Source organism: Lepisosteus oculatus, chromosome 1 (genome assembly GCF_040954835.1).
Source record: "Lepisosteus oculatus isolate fLepOcu1 chromosome 1, fLepOcu1.hap2, whole genome shotgun sequence".
Lineage (NCBI taxonomy): Eukaryota > Metazoa > Chordata > Actinopteri > Semionotiformes > Lepisosteidae > Lepisosteus > Lepisosteus oculatus.
The window spans coordinates 40,083,620-40,111,124 of NC_090696.1; the positions used below are offsets into that span (position 1 = coordinate 40,083,620).

The 27,505-nt window shown below is 36.2% G+C and overlaps 1 protein-coding gene across 1 annotated transcript; it reads right to left on the reverse strand.

The window, feature by feature from the left end:
- Positions 1-277: 277 nt before the first annotated feature.
- On the reverse strand, positions 278-27,505 carry setd7 (SET domain containing 7, histone lysine methyltransferase). The gene is made up of 8 exons (XM_006629694.3): positions 27,301-27,505; positions 17,560-17,689; positions 12,277-12,478; positions 10,710-10,899; positions 7,843-7,924; positions 7,386-7,503; positions 5,949-6,106; positions 278-4,635 (listed from the first exon to the last, which is right to left on the reverse strand). Exons 1-8 carry the CDS (start codon positions 27,338-27,340, stop codon positions 4,461-4,463), a joined length of 1,095 nt encoding a protein of 364 aa, XP_006629757.1. The 5' UTR covers positions 27,341-27,505; the 3' UTR covers positions 278-4,460.

The following is a 27,505-nucleotide window of genomic DNA, read 5'->3' on the forward strand; positions in this document are numbered from 1 at the left end:
TACCACTTAATACTTTGAAATGGTGGGACATTTTGTATTCAGGAGAACATTTTTTTCTGGCAAGCAATTAGAAGTATATTTCAATATATTTCAAATATTACTAACTAATTAAACCTGCTAAATTTGACAATTTCACAGTGAAATAACACAATTACTATGTTAATGTAATAACTAACTCTACAATTTTATATGTTCTATTAATGCTGTATATTGTACTTTATTGTACTTGTTTATACCTTGTTAAGTCAGTGAAATAAAACTAAGAAAAAGCCACCAATGATGCTTGTATATATACTTTTATTATTTCTTGGTTTACAGTACAAGAGAGGCCTCCCAGACGTCAGTATAATTACAAAGGCTCGCCGTTGCCATTTTCACATTTTTCCTCATTTTTTCTTATATGCATTCCTACACACAGCTAAAAAAATCTACATTCAACACACTTTTACGCACAAACACTCTGCAAACAGGTTCTTGTAAACATTCGCCACAGTGGCTCACCTGCTCATTTGATCATATGCAGAAAATAATCCACAGATCTAAGGCTATGAATGCCTGAAAAATATGGTAATAAACCATTCCCTGGAGATACCTGGGATTCCTACTAAAGACAGCAGGGATGGGACTGGAGCTAAAGGGATCCCTCAGTTCCACTGAAGTCTAACACCATCAGAGGCAGCTGAATCACAACTCACCAGGTGAATAGCAGGTGTCTCATCTGCACTGTCAGAATCAATGCCTGACAGAATAATTCCTTGCATTTTTCATAGCGCTACTTATCCCAAAGGATCTTGAGCGCTTTCTTACGAAAGGCAGTTCTTTACCTAATGACTCTATTCTAATGTTTCACTGTGTTTTACTCCCAGTATGAAATGTTATGGCTTTTACAAAATAAAACTGTTGACTTAAACAGGCTAGCTTTCTTCTCCCTTGTGTGAAAGACAATACACTTGTTTCACTGCTTTAGCACGACAACGAGAAGTTTCTATGTTCTTATAAGGTTGGTTACTATTATGCAACTTCATACATTTCGACATACTCTTAATTTGGCATCTTTAGGTTCAATCCAAGAAAAGCTGGTATGAAATATTAAGTTTCTTCTAACTCCTAAAGGGTTTACTGGTTTTCCCGGAGTCCGCAAATACTATGTCAAAGCTGTAAAAGATGAAAGTTTACTGTATTGCATTTCAGATTTCCCACCTGTGCCATTTGTAAATCACAGTCATCTGATACACATTGTCACTTTCTTGTACAGTACTTTTGTGTTAGTATCACATGCCTACAAACGTATTATGTGTGTAAGGAATGGAAAAAAAATCTTTCACTCTTCATTTTGCTTTCACAAAGGTAAATAAATGCAAAAGTATTTCTAGCTTGCTTTGTTAATACTAAGACTTTATAATAAAATGAAAAGTGGTCTCAGGGTCAACTGACGTTTTAGTTATTCACACTGCTTAATTATTTCCTGTTCATTTGACAGATTACAATTAACCTGCAAAATGAACAGTTGAAACACATTGCTTACTGTAAAATTAATTATATTCCTTATATGTATAATAAGGTTATGCGTTGTAGTCACTTTGTTTAATAATAAAGAGACATACAGTACAAACAATAACTGAAAATTTATAATGTAGTAAATGGTGACTGAAATTATCTCTTTAAAATAAACATTCTAATTTATATATTGGTTTAAAACCAATTTAGCAATTAATCAGGCCCTGGAAATTACTTCAAGAATATTCTAGATTATGGCAGATGTAAAGAGAAAAATATGTCACTTAAATGTTTTTCTTTGTAGATAATGTTTCTAAAAGCAAGCAGCTATCTTAGTGATGAAGATATTGCTATAATAAAGTGTTACACAGTTTATATTTTTAAAAGTATCTATTCTAATGAAATCCATTATTGTGAAGTCAGTTTCCAAAAAACATACAATGATTAGCATGAATAAGTGGGTCTTGAAAAGAAAGGAAAACAAATTTTCAGATGGATGACTTACTCAAATTGTAAATAAACTCAAAGTACAAGGGTAAATTACTAGAAGTACTTCTGCTTACAATACAAAAACAAAATAGAAGCCCATTAAGTCCCATGCATTTAAGCATGAAGATTTTAAACATGAAACACACAGCTCTGCATAAATAACTGACATGGCAAAGTGCCATCAGCAACACATTTGAATGAAATTACACTTTGATGACCATTCATAAAACCTAATTTTGTTTTAAATTCATTGCAACCCTGATTGCGGGGGACCCATTGTAGCTAGACTTTCCTTTTAGAAGTGGCTAAGGTGCAGGTGATACTTACAAATGTTAGGGCCAAAAATTTACTGATATCTATTTACAGAATAGAAAGAAGATAACTTGTGCTGAAGAGAAGGGTATGGTATGTTCACATCCCAAGAGAGGAGAAGTACATTAGAAAACACATTGACCACTCCACCTACTGTATGCTGGAGGATTTGAAACCTGTGCAGCTAGAGGAACGAGGCATCTTTCCTGATTTTATCCTGGTTAATTAAGCTTCCAGACTCAAAGGTTATATGTCTGTAAGGACAAAGTGGAATTCAGCATTTCAAACATGCTCAAAAGTTACTTCAAATATCTAAGATATACTGTAAAGGTGAACTATCTAAGTCATGGCCAAGATTATACAATGCCTCAAAAAACTTCTTCAAATTGTGAGCCCATACATATTTTTTGTTGTGTTTTTTATTCAATTTTGCATGAGACATCAAACATTAATTAACAACAAGCAAATCTGTGGACCCAATGTCACTAAGACTGTAGTTAGTGGTGGTAACCTGGGTTATTTTTCTTAGTGTACCTGAACTTAGATATCTGAGGGTTTGCATTTGGCTGTAACAAAAACATTATCAATTTAGATCAGGAAAGATAATCCAAATGTTACATTTTACCAGATATTAAATATTCACCCAGGAACAACACACTTTACATTCAATTGGGGAATCAAAATAAAAGATTGAAGTATTAAGTTAAAATTAAGAATTTAGGCTGTCAGAAAATTGGTACAATTACTGATTAATCCTCCAGCATACTGAGTGCAGTTTTACATTTTCTGCGGTGGACAAGCAAATTAAATAGTCATTGCACAAATATGATCATAAACATCATACTTGATCTTAGTGCTCAAGTACAGTATTTGTTCAAACACCATATTTGTCCAAATATCAATATAGGTGCTTATGTACAGTTAAGTGAATCTGAAATGATATATGATTTGGTACATTTTACTTGTTTGCTATTGTGATTGTAGTGCATTGTGAGCCTCACTCAAACACACCACAGTAACAGTATGATTTCAGAATTTAATGTGCTTTTAAAAAGTTAGTAAATGTTAAAAACAATTTATTTTCACACATATTGGGAATATTCTTAACTTTCTTTATGCTTTTAAATAAAAATGATATTGAATTAACTGCTCATTATAATGGATACAGCATGTGACAACACTCTTATCAGATTATTCAGAATGTTTCGCTTACCCAAAGACAAGAATATCCAATAACCCCTAACAGTGAATGCCTAAACATAATTAGTATATGAATTCATTTGAAATTAAGACAAACAAAAAAAGTAACAAAAACGTATTACTTGGTTTAATTTCCAAGAAAATGAACTAGAAACTGATTGAAATCTCACATAAAAGTTTTAAATGATTTGCTCAAACAAAACTTGAGTTACTGTAGATCAATAATGATAAAAATGAATGGGAAACAAACCTACTGTATATTTTCACCTAGGATGTATTGTTTATGTCATTTTTAGCAGGGTTGTTTTATTTAGATTTTAAGGACCAATGCGTCACTTTAGCTGACCATCACAGTTCCATGTCCACATACTATACACACCAACTGCAGAGAATAATCAATGCCCTTTTCAAAACCATGTGGGCTCACGTGGAATTCCTGAAAATACTTTTTACAAGCACAGTTTACATCTGAATCAGACAAGGTGTGGCAAAGTAAAGTCACTGTGTAACTTCACGTGGGGAGTGACAGGAATACCCATCAGTCATTGTTAAAGGAATAATAATTATGTGTCACTACATCATTTCTAAAGGATCAGAAACAGGAAAAAAAACATTTCTTCTAAGACTTGGATTAAGGAATCATCAAATTTCAGCAATTGCAAACATTTCAATAACACTACAGTCAACGAAAGTCACTGTACAGTATTATTGTGAATGTACTATGCATGCATGTATAGAGGAAAAGGAGAAGCATAGCTAATGCTTTTACGCTCAGTGATTAAATGTGATAAATTAATTCTGGCCTCTACACTAAATGTTAGCTAAACGGATACGGAGTTCTAGCCAGTTCGAATCCCTGGTTCTTCAGTTTTCTACAGAACTGTAGTGCATAGCTCCTTGTTGTTATTTGTTCTATGTTCTCTGCGGTTAGTCCCTGATGCAGTGCTGCTGAGCGGCCCTCACTAAGGCGACGCCTGGAAAGCCTGCAGCTCCTGCTTGTACCAGTCCGGAGCCTCAGGCCCACTCTTTCCTGAGGGTGTGTGGTCGTATCCGTAGGCAACCGTCAGCTCCTCGTCCCCCTCCACGGCCCGGAGAGTGCGGATACATTTGATGGGGCCGAATCGGGGGTGAACGAACCTGAAGGCAGAAATCCGCTGTGAGAACCTGAACCTTTGACATCTTTGATCACAGACCAGTGAAACACTTTTATACCTTGATTCACTGAGATTAATCAAGGCTGATTATTACTGTCTGTAATGATCATTTCTGAGGTTTACTGAACCTTACTGATCCATCCTTGGAGCACAGCAATAAAGATTCCAGGTGAATTAAGCTAGTTTACATGAGGTTGCTTAGGTCTACATCCATAGGTATTTATAGAGCCTTAGAAATTGTTTCTGCAACTCATCAGAGGTTCAATACAGTATGTTCATATGCTGTGTCTTAATCACTCATCACTAGAAATTTTAATGACCTTTTTCTGGGATGCAATTTATTTAAATAACTTATTCATCATTTTATTAAGTTAAATATTATTTCTGCATCTATGTGTACAAAAGGTTTTTTAATATATTTTTTAACCCTAAAAAAGTATCAGGATTTCATACACACATAATGAAAATCATTTTTAGAACTCATCACACTGCAAAACTGCAGACTAGAAAAGAAATCATCATTTAAAATTCTCAGGTGAAAATGATCATTTTCTTATCATTAACAAAGAGCAAATCTGCTTCTATTGTATTGGAAAACAACATAAGCCATTCTAAGAAATCTGCGCTATGTACAGTAATACATATCCTCCAAAATATAGTCCTTGGAAACGTTGCAAACATTTTCAAATGAATGGAGACATCTGTAGAGGGATAAAAACTGGGATGTGAAAATATCAGACAACTACTCCAGCTACATAGAGGTTATAGAGCACCCAGTGTAAACTGAATGAAACCAAACAGAAACTGGCTTCACAAATGTAGAGTCGACACCAGACAGCTGGATGCTTATGTGCCTGAGAACTTAAGCACCAGAGGAGAGTCACTGCCAGTGGTGTGCTATTCTCTCACGATGCCATGGCTCACTCAGGTGATTTACTATATATATATATGTGTGTGTAGGCACTCATTCATTCATTTTTCATGCCCCAAGAGTATATTTGTAACAAGTTTCTGAAAGGGTTTCTGAAAACATTGACCTTAAGAGTCCTAAATTACACTTACAGTAGTTAAAGGGTTTGGATATGCATTATAAAAGCATTTTTTCCCACTTTTAAGCAAACTGCTGAACTACAGAACAATGTTTCTGATTATGGAGGTATTAAAATGTATTGGTGGATGGATCTATATGATATTTACATCAAGCAGACAGCAGACAACAGCACTGTCAAGGTTATAAGTTCTGAAATCCATCTGGACTGAAAGCCTGTGGCTAACTTTACCCCCCTTGGTACTTACGGGTCATATTTGCAGTTGGGAGTGAAGGAGTGGTTGGCTTTGTGCCCCAGTGATGCACAGTACTTCTTTATATTGTTGTATGGCTCAGGGACATCTATCACTGTGTCTTCATCGAGAGATATTGTGTTCCCATTGAGGGACCAGTCTCTGCTGTCCACCTATACCAGGATTTTAAAAGAATTATTATAAATAGTATTAAGAGAGACATTGAAAAGCAGTATAAAAGCAAATAATATCAAGTGAAATTTCAATACAATTCAAGTTAATTTGCAGTACTGCTGTATATTTTCTTCTGTTCTATAGTTTCTGTTTTACTTGTTAGGTACTTGTTCAAGGTACAGTAAGTGGTATGTGTATGTCAAAAAGGTTGCTAGATTCCAACAACTAAAGTTTTTTCTTTCTTTTTTTTGGAGAGACTGGCTTGTGAATTTCTGAGGTTTTCTAAGTGGGTGTTACAGTATATGACTCTTTTAACCCTGTGTGTTACTGTTGCATTGTATCCTGAACTTATGAGACAGGATCTGGGTTTTCACAGCCTGTACCTCAAATAAACAGCTTTCTGACAATTGGCAGGATTTAATTTATTTTCATTACAATTGAAACATGGTATTGTGTCTTTTGCCACCATTAGTTTTTTTTATAAAGATGCACACACAAAAAAAAAATATTTTAAAATTTGAACCAGTTATTGGTCTTCTCAAAAGGAAGAAAACATTTTCTATTTCTACCACTTTTTTTCTCAAATTCAGGGGTTCCCAACATGCAACGTTGGGATCTGGAGCTTAAAAGGTTAAGATGTCTCTTTAAATTGTTAACAGCTGAAGACTGGAGGTGGAATAAAAAGGTCTATCTCAGCAAGGCCTAAGTATAAATAAAAAAGAAAACAGTTGTCGAACTGAAATTAAAAAACCTGTACACTGCTAGCAGTGAAGATTTTATCACAACTTTATTTTGTTGGAAAACAGCATGGTGTTGTAAAACACAAATTATTTGCGATTTTTCTATGAGGTTATTAGCTTTTGCACAGTTTGCATTTTCAACAACAATGATTTACCAGCCATATTCAGTTGTATTTCCCACTGTACTGTAGTAAGATTTCCAAGACAATCCCTGGTGACCTCACTTGATAAAGAGGCCCAGTGTCTTTCAAGGAAATGATGAAGTTCTCAAAGACACACCAGCACCATCTACAGCCAGAATCAGGCCAGCTGCAAAAAGCATCACAACCTGTGATAGTGGGTTCCATAATAGTGGGTCAAGGATAGAACCAGTAACAGTTAAGTGACAAGGGTTTTTAACTGAATAGTATTCCTAAAATACTATAGTTCTATAAAACAAGGTGTAAACATGTAGATAAAAATCAACACGTTCAGCAAAACAAGTGATGCACTTCCTGCCGTTATGATTAACGTTCAGCCAGACTGAGGTGTTGCTCACCTCTTGGTGTGTAATGCGAACTCCATTGTAAAAAGCCATGACTGTGTTGGGCTCGGCTTCTGTTTTAGCAAACAATCCTTCCCCAGCCCCTGAGATTAAAGAATCCGCAACATACACCCTAGAGGATGAAAGAAATGTCACTTTGCACTTCCTGTCTTTCATCATTTTCCATTTGTCAGGGTTCAATAAAATGTGAATGTCAGTAATAGGTCATGCAGAAGGAAGGACAGGATAACTTTACTAGACGCAGTTATATTAACAAAGGCGGTTACAAATCTCAGCTCCATTTATCTCTTATTGAGCAAACCAGCCCAGCGCCAGCCAAAGGTTGTCATTTCCATAATTTCTGTGTTTAAATATCTCATACTTTGTCTTTGTTTTTAAGCATTTCTGAAAGCTAGAAAAAAAATAGTGCAAGATATTCTAATGTGATTGTAGAAAGAACTGAAGTTATTACCTCTCCCTTTCATAAGGGTCAGGCAGCAGGCCATTAACAGCAATGCAGGAGGAGGTGGCTTTGTCATAAGTGTAAACTGGGCCTGGAAATCAGACACTTCATGGTCAGTAGGTGCCATAGCATTGCATTTGCTGAACACCCCTTCTTATTTTTACAGATAAATGCCATGTAGATTGACGGCATTCCCCCATAAACATACCTAAAACTAAAATGTCCTTACCTGTTTCACAGTTACCTTGTTTTCAGAAATAACCTCCCGAAACGTCTCTCAGCAGTGCAATGATTTGTTCCACTGTGTTGTTACAAAGACATTCAATTGTTTATTTGTAAATAAAAAAATCCCCCATAATACAAGGAAATTAATTGATTTCCTAAGAGGAAGTAAATCTGCAAAGACATCTTCTCAAAGGAAAATAACTATAAATCATCAGGTTGCTAGCTGTGGATCTGTATCTAAAATTATACTTAGGGAATGTCAGGGCATGTGGAAAAAGATTCTGTCAGTTTCATTTCTGGACAGGTGAGCAACTTAGCAACAGTGTAGGAATTTTGTGGAATGTCATTAGTGTAAGGATGTCATGATTCTTGTGAAACCCCAGCTCTATAAAACTAACACATTAATAAGTTTCAATCAGAAAGAGTCATGACTGCTGATTGCAGGGAGGACCTAAGCATTCAGCCCGGTGAATTTGAATTGGTGGCATGTCATCATAATATAAGACAGGGAACAATTTATCTTAGACTGTATCAGGACTGCTGGTGATATACTGTAAGACTTGTACTGTGACAAGGTATACAGTACTCCAAACCACAAACTCCTCTTTCACTAACTGGCCTCTTTCAAGTTCTTCTGACAGAATTTGCTATAGTTCTGACATGTTATTCTTATTGTGGTGTCCCACTTGTCTCTATACCATAATGGGACTTAAACAATTAGCAAGAGCTATAGAAAACACTGTCACTGGACTTGAAGCAGACCAGTTAGTGACAGAACAGGCCGTGGCATGCCAGACTTAGGCCTTGTCACAGCCAAGTCCTTACTCATCAATATCGACTTGCATGGCAACGTCAAGCATCAGATAGAGGTAACCTTGGTTACAGAAGATGGGAAGAAGTTATTTTCTCAGATGAATCAAGGCTTAATCTGTGCTTTGCTGATGGTCACCTGGGTCTGCTGACATCAGGGAGAGTATTTTGCTCTCGCTCTCATTCTCGATTTGAATGAGGTTCGGGAGATGGTATGAGATGTAATTAAAGCTGCTCAATTCCAATCAGAATTTCCATTGTAGAGGATAATTACTTCCCAGCACTAAGTGGACAGCATCTGGATGGAAACAGTCCTCCTCCCACTGTTAATGTAACCTGATGGACACAGACAGACCATTTGCCAACACATAATGCTTGCCTCCACACAGCCAGGGTTACAAGAACACTTCCTTACGCAATGTTCCAAGTGTTGGACTGATCTTCATGATCATGTCAAACATGAAAGTTACTGAACTTTTCCTTAAGTAACTGAAGGGTTGAGATGAGAGAGCAACATCCTCAAACAAAGTTGTTACAGGCCTTAAGCTTTATTGAATCACTCTCCAACAGGCACTTGTCTGTGGATGCCTCATTGAGTTACGGCATGTGTCAGGGCACAAGCTGGTCACACCTGTTAGTAGGCTTTCTGTGACTCCAAACTGCATGTCTTCATGACATCTGTTACATCACAGTCGATCCAAACCATTTCAGACTGTGGCTGTTTCCTTCTTATTGCATTGACATACCGAACCAAGTGAAGAATTTGCTATACGAACCTCCTTTGAGGAGGGTAGTAAATAATAGGACCTTCAAATTAAGCTAGTCATACTCACTGGCACAGTTACTTCTGCAACAATTCCAAACTCAGCACATTGGGACTAGAATGCAACTTTTTTTCCTAGATAAAAAGGAATTATTAGGATATATACACTTTAAACATTTGTCAAACCAATTACTTAACTATAGTTCCACAGCAGAAAAAGAAGTAAAATGGTAAATTGCTGGCTAGTAATATTGTTCAAAAGATGAAAGATGGCAAGTACTGTATTGTTAAAAAAATAGTTTCTAGAACTACTAAACTTAAGGAAATAAGCTTTGCTTTCTCTACCAATTAAAACTAATAACCCATGTTAAATTGTTGGATACAGCATACTGTAGTTCAAAATCATCCTGAAATAGGTAATCTGTTTGAAAATATTGTCACTTAATTGAAAAATGATCTGAAGGCATTTTTGTTTTCAAAATGTAACTCACTATCCTGTAATTTATGGTTGATTGTGTTAATGATTGCCAAAAGCTGACTCTGACAGCATTGCTCACTGGAGAGGTCATAGTCCTATAAAAAGTGAGATCATGCAATGTCTTATTGTCGTGGTAGTTGACTAGATAAAGTCCATACCAGAGCCACAGTGGCTTGCTGGGCCAGATCCGATGCCAGTTTCTGCACCATAAAATGGATGACATCTTGACTTCTCCCCTCGGGATAAGACGCCCCAAGACAAATTACTCCCTATCATTGCTGGTCCTCATTTCTATAGCTGGGAAGATGGTGCAACAGGGGTAAAGTACTGTACTTCGCTCAAGGGTATAATGCCATGTCTGCAGCTGGTCTCATAAATGACAGGTTGTGAATTCAAGTCCAAGAGCTTACCCACTATGCTACACTGCCCCCGGTACATGACTGGATTTTAGTGTACGTCACATATTGTATAAGTAGGGTTAAAAATACTCAAATAAATACTGAAGTACTTTCGGAATATCTGTAATAGGTCCTAAAGCCATTATTGATTTGGTTTTTACAAGACCGAGTTTGTACACACTTTCCATTCTGGGGCACTTACTGTCAGGCTGTATCTCAAAATGGGGCCGTCCATTCTCCTCGGCAGAGAGAGCGGCCAGTCGAGCCTCTATGAGCTCTCCTTCGATGAACTTGCCGTACAGCGCAGTCCTGCCGTCGGGGTAAACATACGCCACCTTGTTGCCTGTCATCTCCCCTTCCTCGTTCACCTCGCCCACCAAACTGCCTCCGTCCTGCAGGTACACAGTGGCATCTTGTCAGAAAAGGACCAGGGTTCAGCAGTTGATCATCTCAAAAAATCCCCGATGCCAGGATTGATTACAACAGTTCTCAAATTGTTATATTCACTGTCAGTTACATGCCTTGTATCCACTTCAACCACAGTCAATGAAACTAGTGAAAACTATTTCATTATAGAAACTGAAAAAATGCAGAAACTAACAATGACCTAATAAACTCATAACATTTCTATCCATAAAAACTCTAGTCAGTCAGCCAAAACATGACAATTTAAAGCTCATGTTGCAAAAGTTAAAACCAATTCAAATTTTAAAAAATAATGAAACCTTTATAAATACTTTGGAATTCAGTGGTGTTTTAGTCCTAAAAACTGACATGATGGTTTTTGACAATCAGATATGACAGTGAGAATCTGGCACTACTTGGTGCCACTGTTTAGATTCTCTCCTGTCCAGTGCAACTGTATCTGTATTGTATCTGTAACAGTCTGTATCTTTATTTCTGTTACACAAAGAAAATTAAAACCCTGACTGAAAAAATGACAGTTCTTACTACAAATTTTTAACTCATGATGTGATCCAACAGGAGATTTCGTTGTCATTTTGTTGTATTTGCACGCATTTTTGCTTTTCATAATACCGAAATCTCCAATTTACAAACTGCTTGTGTGCCAAATGTTCATTTATATGTTAGTTGGTTGTAACTCAGAACCTTGTTTACCATTGAGAAAATGTTATAAATAGTAGGTCCCCAGACTTGCCAACCAAAGCCTATTTAACCCATATTACAGCAGTCTGATTGTCAAACATGTACCCATTCTGTGACAGTATTGCCTTTCTTTGAACAGTATTATGTCTAATTTCACTTCAAAAAGTACGACTTCCCTTTTCCCTTTTTGATACAGAAGTATCACTAGCAGTACTCTCTTATATCATGCTTATCATCCATGATTAGGGGTTTTTGTTGGTCACAAATGGAAGGATCACAAACTGCTTTCACTAGGAAGGCAATGAACAAAAAACTAAGTACTATGTATAAACGATTCAATGCTTCACAAAGTCCCAAGAACGACAACTGGTACACACATGCTTGATGGCACTCATATATCCTAATTATTTAATTAATGACACCGTATGGATCTCTGTTCATATGTATGGATGGATAAATTGTGTTTTGGTATCTTGGGGAGTGTCTGTACATACAAGAAGAATCTGAATTGTTTCAGTAGTTATGTTTTATCACTGTACAGGTAGGATGCATAAATCAATCCACACAAGACCTGGATTAAAGACCTGATAATTCTTTGCATTGCCGTCTGCCACAAGTGTCCTTTTTAGCCAAAGGGAAAAGCAACTTTACAGCTAGCTTACAGGATAGTAGATCCAGCACACTCCACACCGGTTGTTATCCTTGTACTGGCCCTTGAAGATTAGGCGGCCATCAGAGTCATATTCATGAGCTGGTCCATTCAGCTCTCCATCCACATACGTGCCATGAAGAACGCCTCCATCCTCATAGGTATACACACCCTGTCCCTGGAGCGCATCATCCACATAGAAGCCCTCTAAGGTGCTGAAAAGAGGGATCAGACTGAAGGTTAGTAAGACATTATTCCTAAATAATAATAATAATAATAATAATAATAATAATAATAATAATTGCTTTGTCTTATATAGTGCTTTTCTGGACACTCCACTCAAAGTGCTTCACAGGTAATGGGGACTCCTCTCCACCGCCACCAATGTGCAGCCCCACCTGGATAATGAGACCAAAGTGATGACACTCGATGACTAGGAATTTGAGATTCTGGGGGATTAAGTGGGATATGGCAGTGTGTAAAGAACACGCCATATAGTACATTATTTTTGTTTTTAAGCACCTGCTGTAACAAACAAATAAGTCCAGGACCCAGAGATGAAGCCAAACAGGTGAGCTTTATTACATGCATGCAAGGAACAATACACTCAGAATTTTTCAAAGATTATAATTGCAGAGCACCAGTTAACATGACAAACTTCAGCCATTTCTGATTCTACTTTTACCATGGTAAGGGCTGGGGGGGGGGGGGGGAGACCACCTGTTTTCAGACATTCTCAAGGCCTTGAACACTTTGAATGACTGGTCTCATCTTCCCTTAGTTAGGGAATCTCTAGCCCGCACTTGGAATCTCTTATCAGTTAACTTCCAAGAGCTGAAGCAAGGGAATATTTTGTACAAAAAGAAGTCTTTGTGCAGAAAAAAGTTAGTTAACCCTCTTTTCACATCCACAACCATCACACACTAATGACACAAGCTCACCATTTATGTATAAATGAATACTGTCCTTCTTACATGAAAATGAAACCTGAAAATTCCTCTCAGATTTCATAGGTTTCTGCTTGCTTGGAAGACTTTGAATTGATGGACGTTTGCCAGCTTTGTTCAATTAAATGCTAATAACATAATGTAGCTCCAAATAATGGGAACCCATTCTCAACATAAAAATCTAGTTTCTCTCCTTTCAGTTTTGGACAATGAACCCTCTCCTTCCCCTTCAGCAGGTAATACTGGGAGTTCTCTTTCAGACAGTTGGCTCACTTTTGAATCCAAATTCTTCTGTGGTGATTTCTTACTTTTACAACCTCTAAAGTTTGCTAGAGCCTATTCCTATCTTTCCTTCTCCAATGCTCAGATGTTTTGCCATGCTTTTGTCACCTCATATCTGGATTACTGCAATTTACTCTTGATTGGCCATCCCACAGGTAGATTACACCTGATAAGGAGTCCATCTTCAATAGTTGGACAGAAGCAATTTAACTGTGATAACATTCCTGCTTCTGAGCCCCTGCTTCACTGGTTAGCTGTCTAAAATATAGTTAGTTATATATAAAACATAATGAACTATGGCCATCAGTACCTGTCCATCTTGCCATCACTTTTTTTCATTAGACGACAGTTCCAGCTCTTTCTTTTCTATTATTCTGAAGTCAAAATACATACAGTAGCTCTCGGTGGTAATTTTTTATCTATGCTGCTTCTGCTCTCTGGTTTCCCTTCCAACTGGTTTTAGTATTCTCTTACTCTGGTTTGTTTTGTACAAGTCTAGATTACAAACCCATGTTTTCCATTGAATTTCCTTTAAAAATACATTTTAACATTCAGGGTTGGTGATTGACTAATGGTGTACAACAGGGCAGGGTTCCAAACTTATACCATTGTTGTTAACTTTGCATATCCTTATATGTGGACATTTCCATGCACTGGGGGATGAAAAGTTAATTGGTTTTAAAACTGTTATCTCCTGCTGTGAATTTTTATTGAAAATGCTACCCAGTTTTATGTTTTTTTATATCATTTTGGTATCATTTTTAAATGATAATAATTATAATTGACTTGTTTTTAATCTACAGCTCTTGTGAAGGGTGTTTTCTTCGAAAGGCACTATATATCTTAAGGCTGAAATGGCACTTTCTACCAAGACCAAGACATTCAAGTTGTACTTTGCATGTCTTTGTTCTTTATGAAAAAGCTGTTAATATAAATGACCTCAAACAGACAGAATCTCATTTCCAACATGATTAGATGCACTAAAAATGCTCTACTTGACACTGATTGTGAAATGGTGAAAAAATGCCAGTTTTAAATTATCTAAAGCTGGAATATCAGCATGGAGGAGACAAATGGAGAGTAAAATATATACAGTATAGGCATCTCAATTAGTCTGTAATATTTCCCCTTACCTGAAGCAGGGCTTACTGTGACTGTAAGTGTTAGAATATCCTGACAAAACATTGAATTAGCAATTACAAGTGCAAATTGTTTGAATTAATTACAGCTTCCAGAATCCTATTTCATTAAGGAAGATTAGGGGCAGCACTCCTCCTAAACTCCATACTCATTTTTATTAAACCTAACTATAGCGGCATGTTTACTCTTAAATAATCCTTTAAACAACATACAACATGAATTTATTTTCTGTCTGGGTTTTCCAATCTTAATGTCTAATTCTTGGTGTCTTAGGGCACACTCAATACATGACAGTCCTAGAGGAAGAACTGAACCTTATTGTTATATACTGTAGGTTAAATTTTACCTTCAGTTAAAACTACAGATCTGTTTGATCAACATGTTGCATTTATATTAAATTAGATAGAAGTTCATCACATCTACAGTGTCCCTCAGGAAGAAAAAAAGAAAACTGGTAGATGTAAATCCAGGAGACCAAAGTATATTGAACTTTGTCCTTTAAATTGAATGTATTTATTGTTCTTTAAATACTGAAAGCAAACGGATTTCTTCTTCAAATGCCCACATATATTCTAACGGTAGCTATTTTATTCAAATCATTGATCATTTGTACACATCAAGTCCCAAGCTATTATTTTAATAAAACAGGTAATGCAAAGCATGTGCAGCTAATAATACTACGCTGTCACTGTCAAACTAACTGTGAATTCTTTACTAGAAGCTGCTGCAGGAAACTGGCTGCAGCTCTGAAACCCTAAGATGATGCAGAGATCAAACATAACATTCAATTAATAAATATTATCTTTGTTTTATATCAATGTGGCCCCAAACACTACAGACACTTCATTGTCTCCCATATAAAACATTCAGTACTTAACAGTACTGTCAAGTGTTTCTTTGCTGCACAATGAGATTTTGGAGAGAAAAAATCTGTTTTTTAGGAGTGGCATGTAAAGTCACAGCCAGTAGCAAGCAGCAAGTACAGCAAAGCTTTGGATTAAGTCCTTAGTAATATTTCTCCTTAGTAATATTTAAACATTAAGAAATGTCTCAAAACCCACCATGCCAAAGATAACTCCAGTACTGAATTGCATCATTTAGTGAAGACTTTAGTATTTCTTTGTCCCCAAAAAATAATTTATAGGATTGTAACAAATGAGAAGAGAACATGCAGAACCTGTGCTGAAATATTCAGTGCATTTGCTGGGCTTCTTCAGATCACCATCGAAATTCAAATGGATGCAATGAAAGTGCCATATTCAACTTTTTATATGTTTATTGGCTTGTCTTGAAATATCTACACCTCTAGTATTGTAACAGCTTACAGAGACATAGGTTTATGATATTTGCCATTCACATTTGGAAATTTCACATATAAAAAAAACAAACAAATAGGGCTGTTATTTTAAGTGTGTGCCTAGCTGTAGGTGGATTGAGGGACAGGTAAACACAGACTTTTCTGGTTTAATCTAGTTAATTAATGTCTTGATAAATCATTAGAAGTTTCAACGCAGACACAGTACAAAAAGACGGGAGAAAGAAAGGAGAATAGAAAGAAACTAAGAAGACAGAAAAAGAAATACCATCATCCTTTTCCTCCTTGTGCCATGCAAGAGGACCTTTTTCTCATTATTTTTTTTGACCAGATTCCAAATATGTATCAGATTTTGCCTCTAAATTTCTTATTCTTCCTCCAGTGCTGTCCCAGAGAATTAAAAGCAATTGTGAGCCACAAATTGTTACCTACCACACAGGTACAGTGTTAACATTTCCATTTTTCATTTTCACCTCTTATTTTGTATGATGCGGACTGATATGCATGCTCACCAGTTAAGAGATTTCTAAAAGCAAACAATGAAAAAGCTGTCCCTGAAACTAAAAGGTATAGGGGAAACGCAAATACATCCAAATATATCCTTTTCCTTCAAGATACCAAACTAATTAACACTGTTGGCTGTTGAGAGCAACGAGGCTTAAGTTGGTGTGCCAACAACCAACTTGATTGAAGATTCACAACAATTTCAGCTGTAGTGGGTTTACAATACTGTACCCACCAACTCACTAAATTCAGATGATTAATGATGGTTGGTAAATTAAATAAAAAGCATACATAAGAAGAATTACATGAAATTCAAAGAAAAAAATTAAGCATAATGAAAATTAAAACCCTTTAGTCTAGTTCAGTGGTTCTCAGTCCTGGTCCTGGAGGACCAGAATCTGCTGGCTGTAGTTCCAAAAACAGTGTCAGCTGGTGCCTGTAAGTGATCTGCTGCCTAACGTTTTTCTGTACCCATTCCTCAGTTTCAAAACTACCCTAAAGCACATTATTTCCAACAAATTAATTGATGTACAGACACCGGAGGTGTCACATAGCATCAATGTTGTTTCCTTATGCTTACTGTAAGTCCAACTGGCTGTATTACAACTACCACACCTAAATGACGATAATCCTAAAACTCACTAATTGGCACAGGGTTCATACCATTTACAAAACCCACTCAACTTTTTAAGACCCAAAAGCAACTTTTGTATAAAAAAAAATCTTTCTTGAGAAAAGTGAAATAAATGAGCCTGTAATTAAGAACTCAGCTGTAGAAAAAAAAAAAAACAGAAGACAAAGTTGTTATCCAGGAGCAGGAAAGGGAGCTACTGGTCTACATGGTATAATGCATAATGAGTTTAATTTAGACGAATCTAATTTGTCTTAAAGAAAAACTATCCATGCTTTCAGATGCTATAACACAGCTTTGTGTTTCTCTAAGCTGAATTAGCTGAAGTTTATAGAATTAAAATGTCACTGAATATCACAAATAAATTTAAAGACTCTCAAAAATACACCTAAAAGGAAGAAACTGGAGACAGACCATCAGGAAACGTCTTTGGGCTAGATCAGATCATCCAAGGAAACAAGGACCCTAATTACTTACCTTCCATCAAAAAAATAGAACTTGCCTCTGCCATTCTTCTCCCCATGAACAAAGTGTCCTTCAAAACGGTCACTCGAGGAGTAAGTGATGGTACAAAACCCATGAGGCTGGTCGTCTTCATCAAGAGGCCCTACAGTGAGAACAAATAAAGAGAATTTAAGTTAATCTTTTTTATAATGGTTCAAAATGTGATAAAAAAGTCTGTATGTCTTTAATGGGCATTTTCTTCAAAACATGGCAAAAGAAGTCACACTAAAGATTTTAGTTAAGACTTTTTAAATATATAAACACCAATATCCAATCATAATTTCATCAATCCATTTTCTAACTGCTTCATCCAATTCAGGGCCATGGGGGAGCCAAGCAACAAGCACAAGGCATGATATGCCCAGGACAGGATATCAGTCCATCACAGTGCACACATAGACACAGACACAGGAGGAGATTCAAGTTCCCAACAACTTCAGCAGTAAAAGATCACAAACAGGCAGAAGCCAGAAGCAACAAATACATCTAAAATCTTGCACTTTGGGTTGAAAGCAATTTATCAACTTGCAAATCGCCATTGAGAACTAAACACTAAGTATGCCTTAACTACTTTATGATACTCCCAGTAACATTTTCTCCTGGCTACATTAGGAAATACTGTGGTTTAATATATCAACAACAAAAACACTACTACTAATTCCTTATATAGCACTTTTCTGGACACTCCACAAAGCACTTTACAGACAGTGGGGGTCCCCTCCAACACCAATGTGTGGGTGATGAGATGGTAGCCTAAATGCATCAGTACGCTCACCACACATCAACTGCCAGTGGGGAGGAGAACAGAGTGATGAAGCCAAGACAAAGATGGGGATTATTAGTAGGCCATGATTGGTAAAGACCACATTTTCAGAAATGCTTCAGACATTCCTGTTCATCTCATTTAAACAAAATAAGTTAGTCTTACCTTCCTCCTTCTAACAACAAAAAATATTTGTAAATGTAAACATTACAGAATTTATTTGCAGCAGTATGTGAAAACGTAACTATATATGTACTTTTTTAGATAAGGTAGAGAAAAACAATCAGAACCACAAGTCTTCAATTTGTCCTGGTCTGTAGTGCTTTTTTTTCAAGAACTGGTCAGGCTCTCATAGACTGGACTTTAAGTGTTGATTAAAAATATAAACAGGCTAAATGCAGTTTAGTTGTTTTTTGTATTATGTCTGTATTCACTCAAATTTGAAAGCGCCAGGCTCTCAAGTATTTTTTCATGAGATGACAAGTTAGCCTTAGTCTTTGGTAACACTGAACAATATGGTTAAAAGATTTCATTTAATAAATTAGTAATGGAATTAAAAATAAATGAAGGATAAATCAATTAATGACCCATCAATGTGATGGGCAGGAGTTTTTATTAGAGGAAATGCAGCCAGGACATTCTTTAAAATGTTTTCTAATGTAGAAGGAGTGACTGTTGATCATGTCTGATCATGATGTCCATTAAAAGTTAATGAACTAGAAGTCTTTTATGTTATGAATGTCAATATTTCAAGGCCTGGTTTAAGAAAATTAGTGTTTATATACTTTCTTGTGACTGTACTGTATATACATCAGGTGTATAAATATGTATTAGAGCACCTGTCTTTAGTAACTGACCTCACGTGAAAATAAAAACCTAACTTGGCTTTTCTTTTGTCCTGAGTGTATGCGCTAGTGCACCTATCTATTTTGGATCATGGATTAGCCTGGAAAGTATGGGCAGCCTTTCAGACACCACCCAGTTCTGCAACTTTTACAAAGCAACAGTGCACGCGCTCGTGTGACTGGAGTGCGCGTACAATTCCTGCTGTGCTGACACTCCCAGAGCTGCTATGCCATGCCCTGTCACCCGTCCCGTTACTGACTGAGCACCAGTGTCAACTGGGTGTCAACGGCGATGCCATCTGCCCACAGCCTGATTCCCTTCCTGCCCAGCAGTGAAACAGGATATCCCAGTTATTTGTGCAGATAATCCTTTGATCACCGAGACACGACTCCACCACCTGCTTTGTCACCCACAGCAGATTGCAGGATAAAAACCTGACAAATGGACTTGTAACATTGTTGTAAATGAAAAAAAAGAGTTATTACAATTTGAAATATTAGTGAATATAGTGTATTTCACGGCTAATTAACATTGTTGTTTTTTTCCTAAAGTGTATTAATAAAAAAGGAATGGAAATCATGCATGATTAGTAGGTCTCATACTATCAGAAATGTAAAAGTCTAAATTGAAATCCACAGTGATAAACAGCGAAGACATTGTAACAGAGATAATATATTTATACAGTATATAAGGCTGAATCTACTTGGGACACAGTAAAACTAGAATATAATGTAGTTAAGAATGGTAGAATATAATGTATCCTATCTTGCTGTTCAGACAATGCTGGTTTATTGTTTCAAAGCACTTGTATAAAAGCACACTGCTAATGTGCCAAATTAACATAATCAGTGCAACCTCCTCAGCCTTTCAACATGTGAGTCTGTGTAGCTCGCAATATACTGCTGCCAACTGAGGCACGTGGACTGTTGCCCAATCAGATGTCGGGAGTAAACACACTATAAACTCCCTGTGGAAACACCTGTGACAAAATGGTCTTTCAGCGCTGTGTTAGCTATTGTAAGGGGGGGGGGGGGCGGGAAGATGGATTCAAATTATTTGATAGTGGAATTCGCTTCTCTATGAAATGGTCCTGTGTGGTTTGGAGCTGGAAGCCTCTTGAAAGAAGAGGTTTTAAAACCCAACAGAGGTGGCTGTGCACACCACATACTGTACATATGGTATACAAACTTATAGTCATATTATTTCAAAACGTTTTGGTGATGTAATGAGTCATTTACTAAATTAATCCCCGTAATCCAACCACAAGTGTCCACATCCCCCAGTAAAAAAGAAGATTATAAACTAATGATGACAATAAACCATTTTGATTCCAGGTGTGTGGGTTGCATAACTAATTTACTGTATATATCAAAGCAGTGTAATTTCTTATGCCCAAGGAATATTGTAGCCCTCGAGTGACCTATAATAGACCTTTATCCTGATGTACTTCAGCCTGTGACCCAGATCGCTCTCTTGCTCCCTTAACCTGATAATCTCGATAAAACACGGTGTTGGTGGATGTTGTTAAATTATTATAACTATTAACTTTACAAACAATACCACTCAGACAGGAAATACTGCAGTATAACTTAAACAGATATTACATTTTTTTAGATTAAGTATTAATTTGCCTTTAAATCAGCTTGCCAACATTGTAGAGCAACAAATGTTAATTACAATTACAGCACTTGTGACTTTATAATCTAATAAACTGTTTCCATCACTAAACTATTATGAAAATACAACTTGTCCACTCTATGCTACATTTTTAATTTCAGATTTTCTTTGTGAAAATCTTTTGGGCATATATTTTTAAAAAATGCTGGAGATTGGTTTTCAAAATAATCATTTACAAAATTATTTTTGTCCTTGCAATGATCTAAAAAGACAGTGAATAATCTACCCAGGAAAAGAAAGCTAGCTGATGATGTTATTTCTGATGTGGTAAGAAACCTTTGCTATGATGTAAGAAAAAGTTATAAAAATCTCAAAGTTCAGTGTTAAAATGGGCGAGTTTTGCATGGCCACTACACCACACTGTTGCCTGTTCAGTTAGATATAGAAGCTTTAAAACTGGGTACACAGCTCCTGTGGTCAAGCATGGGATTTATCTCCACACCGTAATAAGAGGTGCAAATCCTGTAATCTGATCTATACCTGACAGAATGTGTACTATATGATGACACATTTTATAATCAGATGTAGGTAATATTATCTTAGTAATGTAACAGAAAAAGTGTTAAAACTGAATGTGGTGCTTTGCTGATTTACTGTCAACAGATTCTTCTACTTAAACAAATCACTGTTAATAGAACAATATATCATATGCCTTAAAAACTTCAAACTTATGATGCTCAGCTGAGGATTGCAGCTGATCAAACTGTATTACTAAGTAATTTCCTACTTCTGTACTTAATTTTGAGTGGTTTCCAAACAAATCTAGTATTAATTTAGTCCACTGTAGTACTTGCATAAAGCCAGTACTTTGATTGCTATAGTGATCATTTTAATTCTCAATTAAGGAATATTGTTCTACAAAGACCTGCATTTTGAAGGCCAAATGTTAAGTGGCACTGCCTCAGATTGTTTCATCACATAAACCACTTTATTAAGCAAGACTGTTTTCCTCTGAAAGTAATTTCACTGCAATCCTCTTCAAAAGTATATTTATTCCAATCACATAAAAGCAATGAATTGCAGGTTTCTTTTGAATCTTTAATTGAAAAATAATGAAATAATGAACAATTTGGTTTGAAATAATAAAAATGGCCGCCTATTATTTTGAGCTATAAAGGGGGTTGGATTTTTACAGCTCTCTTAGATTTCAGCATTCTAGAAATTGAACTAATACACATAATCGAGGAGAATGCGTAAAATACTCCAGGAGTAGATTTAGAACTTTGTCAAAACACAGATTAAGAGCCTTAATTTTTCGGAGAACAGATTAAATTCACTTTCCTTCATTTAAGAACAAAAACATTAACTAGCTGCAAGGGGTGTAAACGCATTTTTTATATCAATTGGTATTGATATTAATTGGTAGGAAACTACAAAGAAATGTGAAGCCATGTTCTCCCTAATCAAGACACAACCTTTAATGGCTTCTGTGCTGTTGTAATATTGTCCTTTTGGGTTACGGCCTGATTTATTAAGCCTCCATTCAAATACTAACAGGGACTAGACAAAAGTTAACTGCAAACAAAAACATTAAAATATTAACTGTGTTTACCATGTACATCATTAAATCGTTTCAGATTTGTTTAATTTAGTATGTCTGTTTTGAAAAAACAACTGTATGTTGGAGTGGCACTGAGTGACGCAGTGGCACAGCGATTAGCTGCATAGCAGTGCTGGGAGCCCTGGGTTTAATTCCAGACCTGGAGTGCTGTCTGCATGGAGTTTGTACCATATGTTCTACCAGTGCTCACATGGGTTTCTTCTGGGTGCTGTGGTATCCTCCCACAGTCCAAAGACATACTGGTAGTTTAAGAGGCCCTGGTGTGCCTTTGTGTTTACTGTGATACACTGGTGTCCCATAAAGAGTATATCCCTGAGACAGCTTCCAGCAACCCTGCAACCTTGGACTGGGAGAAGCACTTAGAAAATAGATGGATGAATGATTGACTAGATTGTGCGGAGAACTCCCTTCCTTCTGTCTAAACATTCCTAGAATCCTTAACCTCCATTATATGTCTCTATTATAAGCCTGTTATATGTTACATGTTACGTGATGAAACAATATAAGTTCATATGTCTATCCGTTTTTAGAAAGCTGGTGTTTCCTAGTAAGGGTTGCTGCAGCCTGAAGTCTATTCCAGTAACATAGGGATGAAAAAGCATTACAGGACACATACACAGGCAAGTACTCACTGACAATAAGTAACCAGCAGGTGTTTGGAAGGTGAGAGGAAGCCAGAGCTCCCAGAGAAAACCCACTCAGACGTACAGTAGAGAACGTGGAAACATCACGCAAAAGACACCCCAGTCTGGAACTGAACTCCCGACACTACAGCTGTCAGGCAGCTGCAATAACTGCCAGGTCACCTCACCAATGTCTTGCTCATTCAAGGCATGATCATTTAGACAGGCTTATTCGTTTCCTTCAGAAGCAATATATTGGAAAAAAAACCTGGACACAGACTTGGAAAAGATGTCTCCTAAAAGCTATTTCCATAAAGAAATCAATGATAATGGCGGTGTTTAATTCAGGGATTAGGATTTCCACATTTACTGTGGGGACATACATACAGTACTACAGTGTGACATTCCGCTTCACAATGTATAATGTGGAGCTGCACTCAGTTAGGAGGCTTTGTGGACAAAGGAAAGAAGGAAGGCTTTCACACGAGCAGTTAAAAATGGCTGAAAGAACTCCAGGTCCTTAAGCGTGAAGAAATTACTAAAAATCAAATCGTTTATTTATCAGAATGCTAGAGGGAAATGTTACTGAAATCGGTAAACTAAAGTGTTTTAAAAAATAATATTGTTTAAAGAAATGAATAAAAGACTCTTCGTGTGCTAACTTTTCATATTTAACACCACTTAAGAGAAAACATAAAGAACATACTGTACGAGTTTGGTATAATCACTTACTTTTGTATTGTGAATCAAGTCCGATCATATTTGAAATCATGTGAAGCATACTGTACTTGGGAGTACATGTAGTCAATGGGAAAATATATTGACCTATAAATTGAATATTTAAGAAGACACATATTGTTCTCTACTAAAAAAAAGGCTAGTGTGCAACACTAGCACAGCTTAAATAAAAATATCAGAGCAAGCATAGTTTTCATATAAAAAAGAAACTATAAATATAATTACTCAGTCTCTCTCTTACTTACATATCATAAATTGGAATATTTTCCAGTCTAAGTGATTGGTCAAAACTCCCCTTAACTGAAAACATCTGGACTGACTGAAAACCTAATAAAGACATTTGATGAGCTGGAAATGTATTTCTTATTGAAACCAATCAAATCTCTCCCTGGACCTCAATTTATAATATACTATGTCTACTATGAGTCATTAAACCATCCCTACCCATAGATACTCAGGTATCCTTTTTTAATTGATAAAGTGAAACAAAGAAAAGAACACACAACATAAGAAAAGCCCGGAAAAAAATAATTTGGAAATGTTGGCATTTCAGTGTTTTGGAGAATAAATAAAATATGCATTTAATCTTTCACATAATTTCATTCTCATTCACACTTCAGCCTCATCCTCAAAAGAAAACAATAAAGGCCATTCAACCCATCTTGCTTGTTTGGTAGTTTAGTAACTAAGTAACACCAAAATTTAATTCCAGCCATTTCTTAAAAGCACCCAGCCAGCTGGCTGGAATCCTCCAAATATCTGATATCCAAAACTCTTTGTGTAAAGACGTCTTTCCTAAGAAGACTTTTGCAGATTAGAAAATAGATTTATTTTCGTTTTAAGTCATTAGCTCTACTTTAGCTTATACAGTAGCTAGGAAATAAAGCATTTGTTTTACTACATTTTACACCTCTTTGCAAAATATTACATTGGTTATTCAAATATTATACTGTACCAAAACATGGCAAAAATTTACCACTACGCACTGAATCTGATCAATCTGCTAACGTATATTTGACTATAATTTTCCATGATCCTTTTGCATGTAATTAAATTAAATAATTTAACCAATGAAAAGGTTCACGATGGAGGGAAAGAAAACACAAGCACTCAGTGAGCCAGAATGATTAGTAATTACATCTGTTAAAAAAGACATATAGAGTAAAACCATCTGTGCTTGTTGTACAACAACTGTAGCGTTTTAATTGAAATTTACACTAAGCCTTTCATTAGGAAGCCAGGTGAACAATATTAAGTCTTACACCTGTTGTTATTGAAAGTAAATCAGTGTTAAAGCAAGAAATTGTAATTATGGTTAAAAAGAACTACAGTATGTTAAGAGCTGCAATCAAAGCAAACACATATTACATATTATTAGTGATATACTGTCATGATAACTCTTTTTGCAAAAGGTTAATTTTATTTTCAGTAATGTCCCTATGATACCCTTAAATTAATACTTTAATACAATCTATTTTGATTAGAAAACTGTTCTGGGTTATTCTCCTAATAATGCTTGATCTATGATATTTTATATTTTTATATATATACAGTATACTTACATATTATTAAAATGAAAGTGTTTGTATCGTGTCAGATTGTAAATGTGCCAGATTAGGGTTTCCTGTATCTGTCCAGTCTTTCTTGGTGTGAACACTTCTCTGTATTATGCTCTAACACTCAGTCACTTTTAATTGAGCTTTAAGTATTAAGAGGGATTCTGAATAACCCTGGCACTTCACAGATCCAAATGGTTAAACTGCTTTATTAGATGTGAGACAGAGACAATGCACTGTTCTAGAAGAAATGATTTTAGAAAGAAATGTTTTATTCCTATGATCCCTGTAATTGTTAAAGGGAGTGGTATGGAAACAGTAAATGGATATAAGTACTATGATTGGCTGTACTGTAAATTGACTTGAACCACCAATGTGAAGGCACAACAAAGGTTGTATTTTTTAAAGAAGTTAAGGAGTTTTAATGTAAAAAGCATTGTGTGGATGCCTTTTTGTGAGTTTTATTCAGAGCATTCTAACCTTTTGTATTCAGAGCTTTGGAGTTTCCTTGTCCTTGCAGAACAAAAAGAAGTTGAACAAAGTTATCAGGACTGGTGGCAAGATTACAGGCGCATCCTTGGACTCATTAAGATGTCCAATCTTATGGTACTGGAAGAGTTCTGATTGAGTGATGTTGTTAAATGTTGTTTTGTATTATGGTATTGTACTGTTTTTGTATTCAAAGGTAAGCATCTTTTGTAATGTAAACTTCATTTAGTAAAGTTTTTCATGTTTTATGTTGCAAGAAAACCTAGAAAAAAAACCTAGATTAAAATGAAAAGACACCAGCGACAAACCTGCTTCTCAGTTTTACAAATATCCTGCCAATGTTATTGTTGATATAACATAAAGAACAACACTTACTGTTGAGCAAGATACTACTTATTTGCCTCATTCATATTCATAACTTCAAAGGTCCAAATCCCCCAAAATCTGGATTTAAAATTAAGATACTTTTTTAGTAGAATGGGACACAGCTGATGTACAAAGAGTGTAATTTTCCAGGACAATTCACTTGTGAATTCAATAACCAATTCCAGGCATAAAACTACTTTTTTTGTGCACAAGACGAGTCTCAATATCAGTTTCAAAATGTAACAGTAATGGCATATGGAGAAAACCCACATGGTTCATCTGCAATCTTCCATATCCCATGCAAACATTATTAACGTTTGTCACCACCCCCTCTCCTACCCACATGAGCACTCAAAACTTGATGATATCTGCATAAACTTTGGTGATTACGTTTTTTTTTTAATTCTGAAAACATGCCGCAATAAGAACGTTTAATAACAGGGATAGAAGTTGCAGCGCTTTCCAATTAACCTGTTAAAAAGTAGCAAATGTTACGGTGTCAGCTTACTGGCAAAATGCAAGTGTTTTTTAAAACGTGAACATTCCACACTGTGCTGTGCTGCTGTCCGTGACACGTGTTCTGCAAACGATGTAATTTCCCGTAACAAAACGACACGTTCCTGAACACAGGATAAGAAAAGAGTTTTCACGAAAGAAACGTATTGCTTAGACGGTGATAATTATTTTGTGTCTCCTCAACAAATAAATCGTATTTAGTCGGATAAATCTTTGAGATACATCGACGAAACTGAAGTAAATGCATAGATGTGAACTTAGAGAACAGTTTAACGTTGACTAATTGTGCGAGTGGCATCAACATTATAGCTTTTTCGTCCAATTTTTAAAATATACAGCTTTATGGCTGTCTGTTACATAAGTATACGCTGCAAGTCCTCTACTTCTCTAGCTGATTCAAGCTTCACTCCTCGGTCTCTTTCATAAATAAACTCTCAGGCGGTTACAGTTTTACCAAATGTTAGGGCCCAGCAAGACTATGCGGTACCGAAACAACACGACATTTCGATCATTATTTTTTGCAAAGTTAATAAGAAAATTAAAAAGACGAAAAAATACAAGTTTGCTTATTGTCCTCACCTTCCACAATTTCTTCCACATTTTCCTCATCGCTGTCCATGGCGGAAGAAAGCTGTAGTTCACAATTGTGACAGCAGAGTGTTGAAGAAAAGGAAGCTGTCTTTTATTGAATATATCTCCTCCCGTGTATTACTCAAACACTTCGCTGTAATGCCTCTTTTTTTTTTGGTGCTGAGACGCTGACATCACCCTACCAGCTACGTGA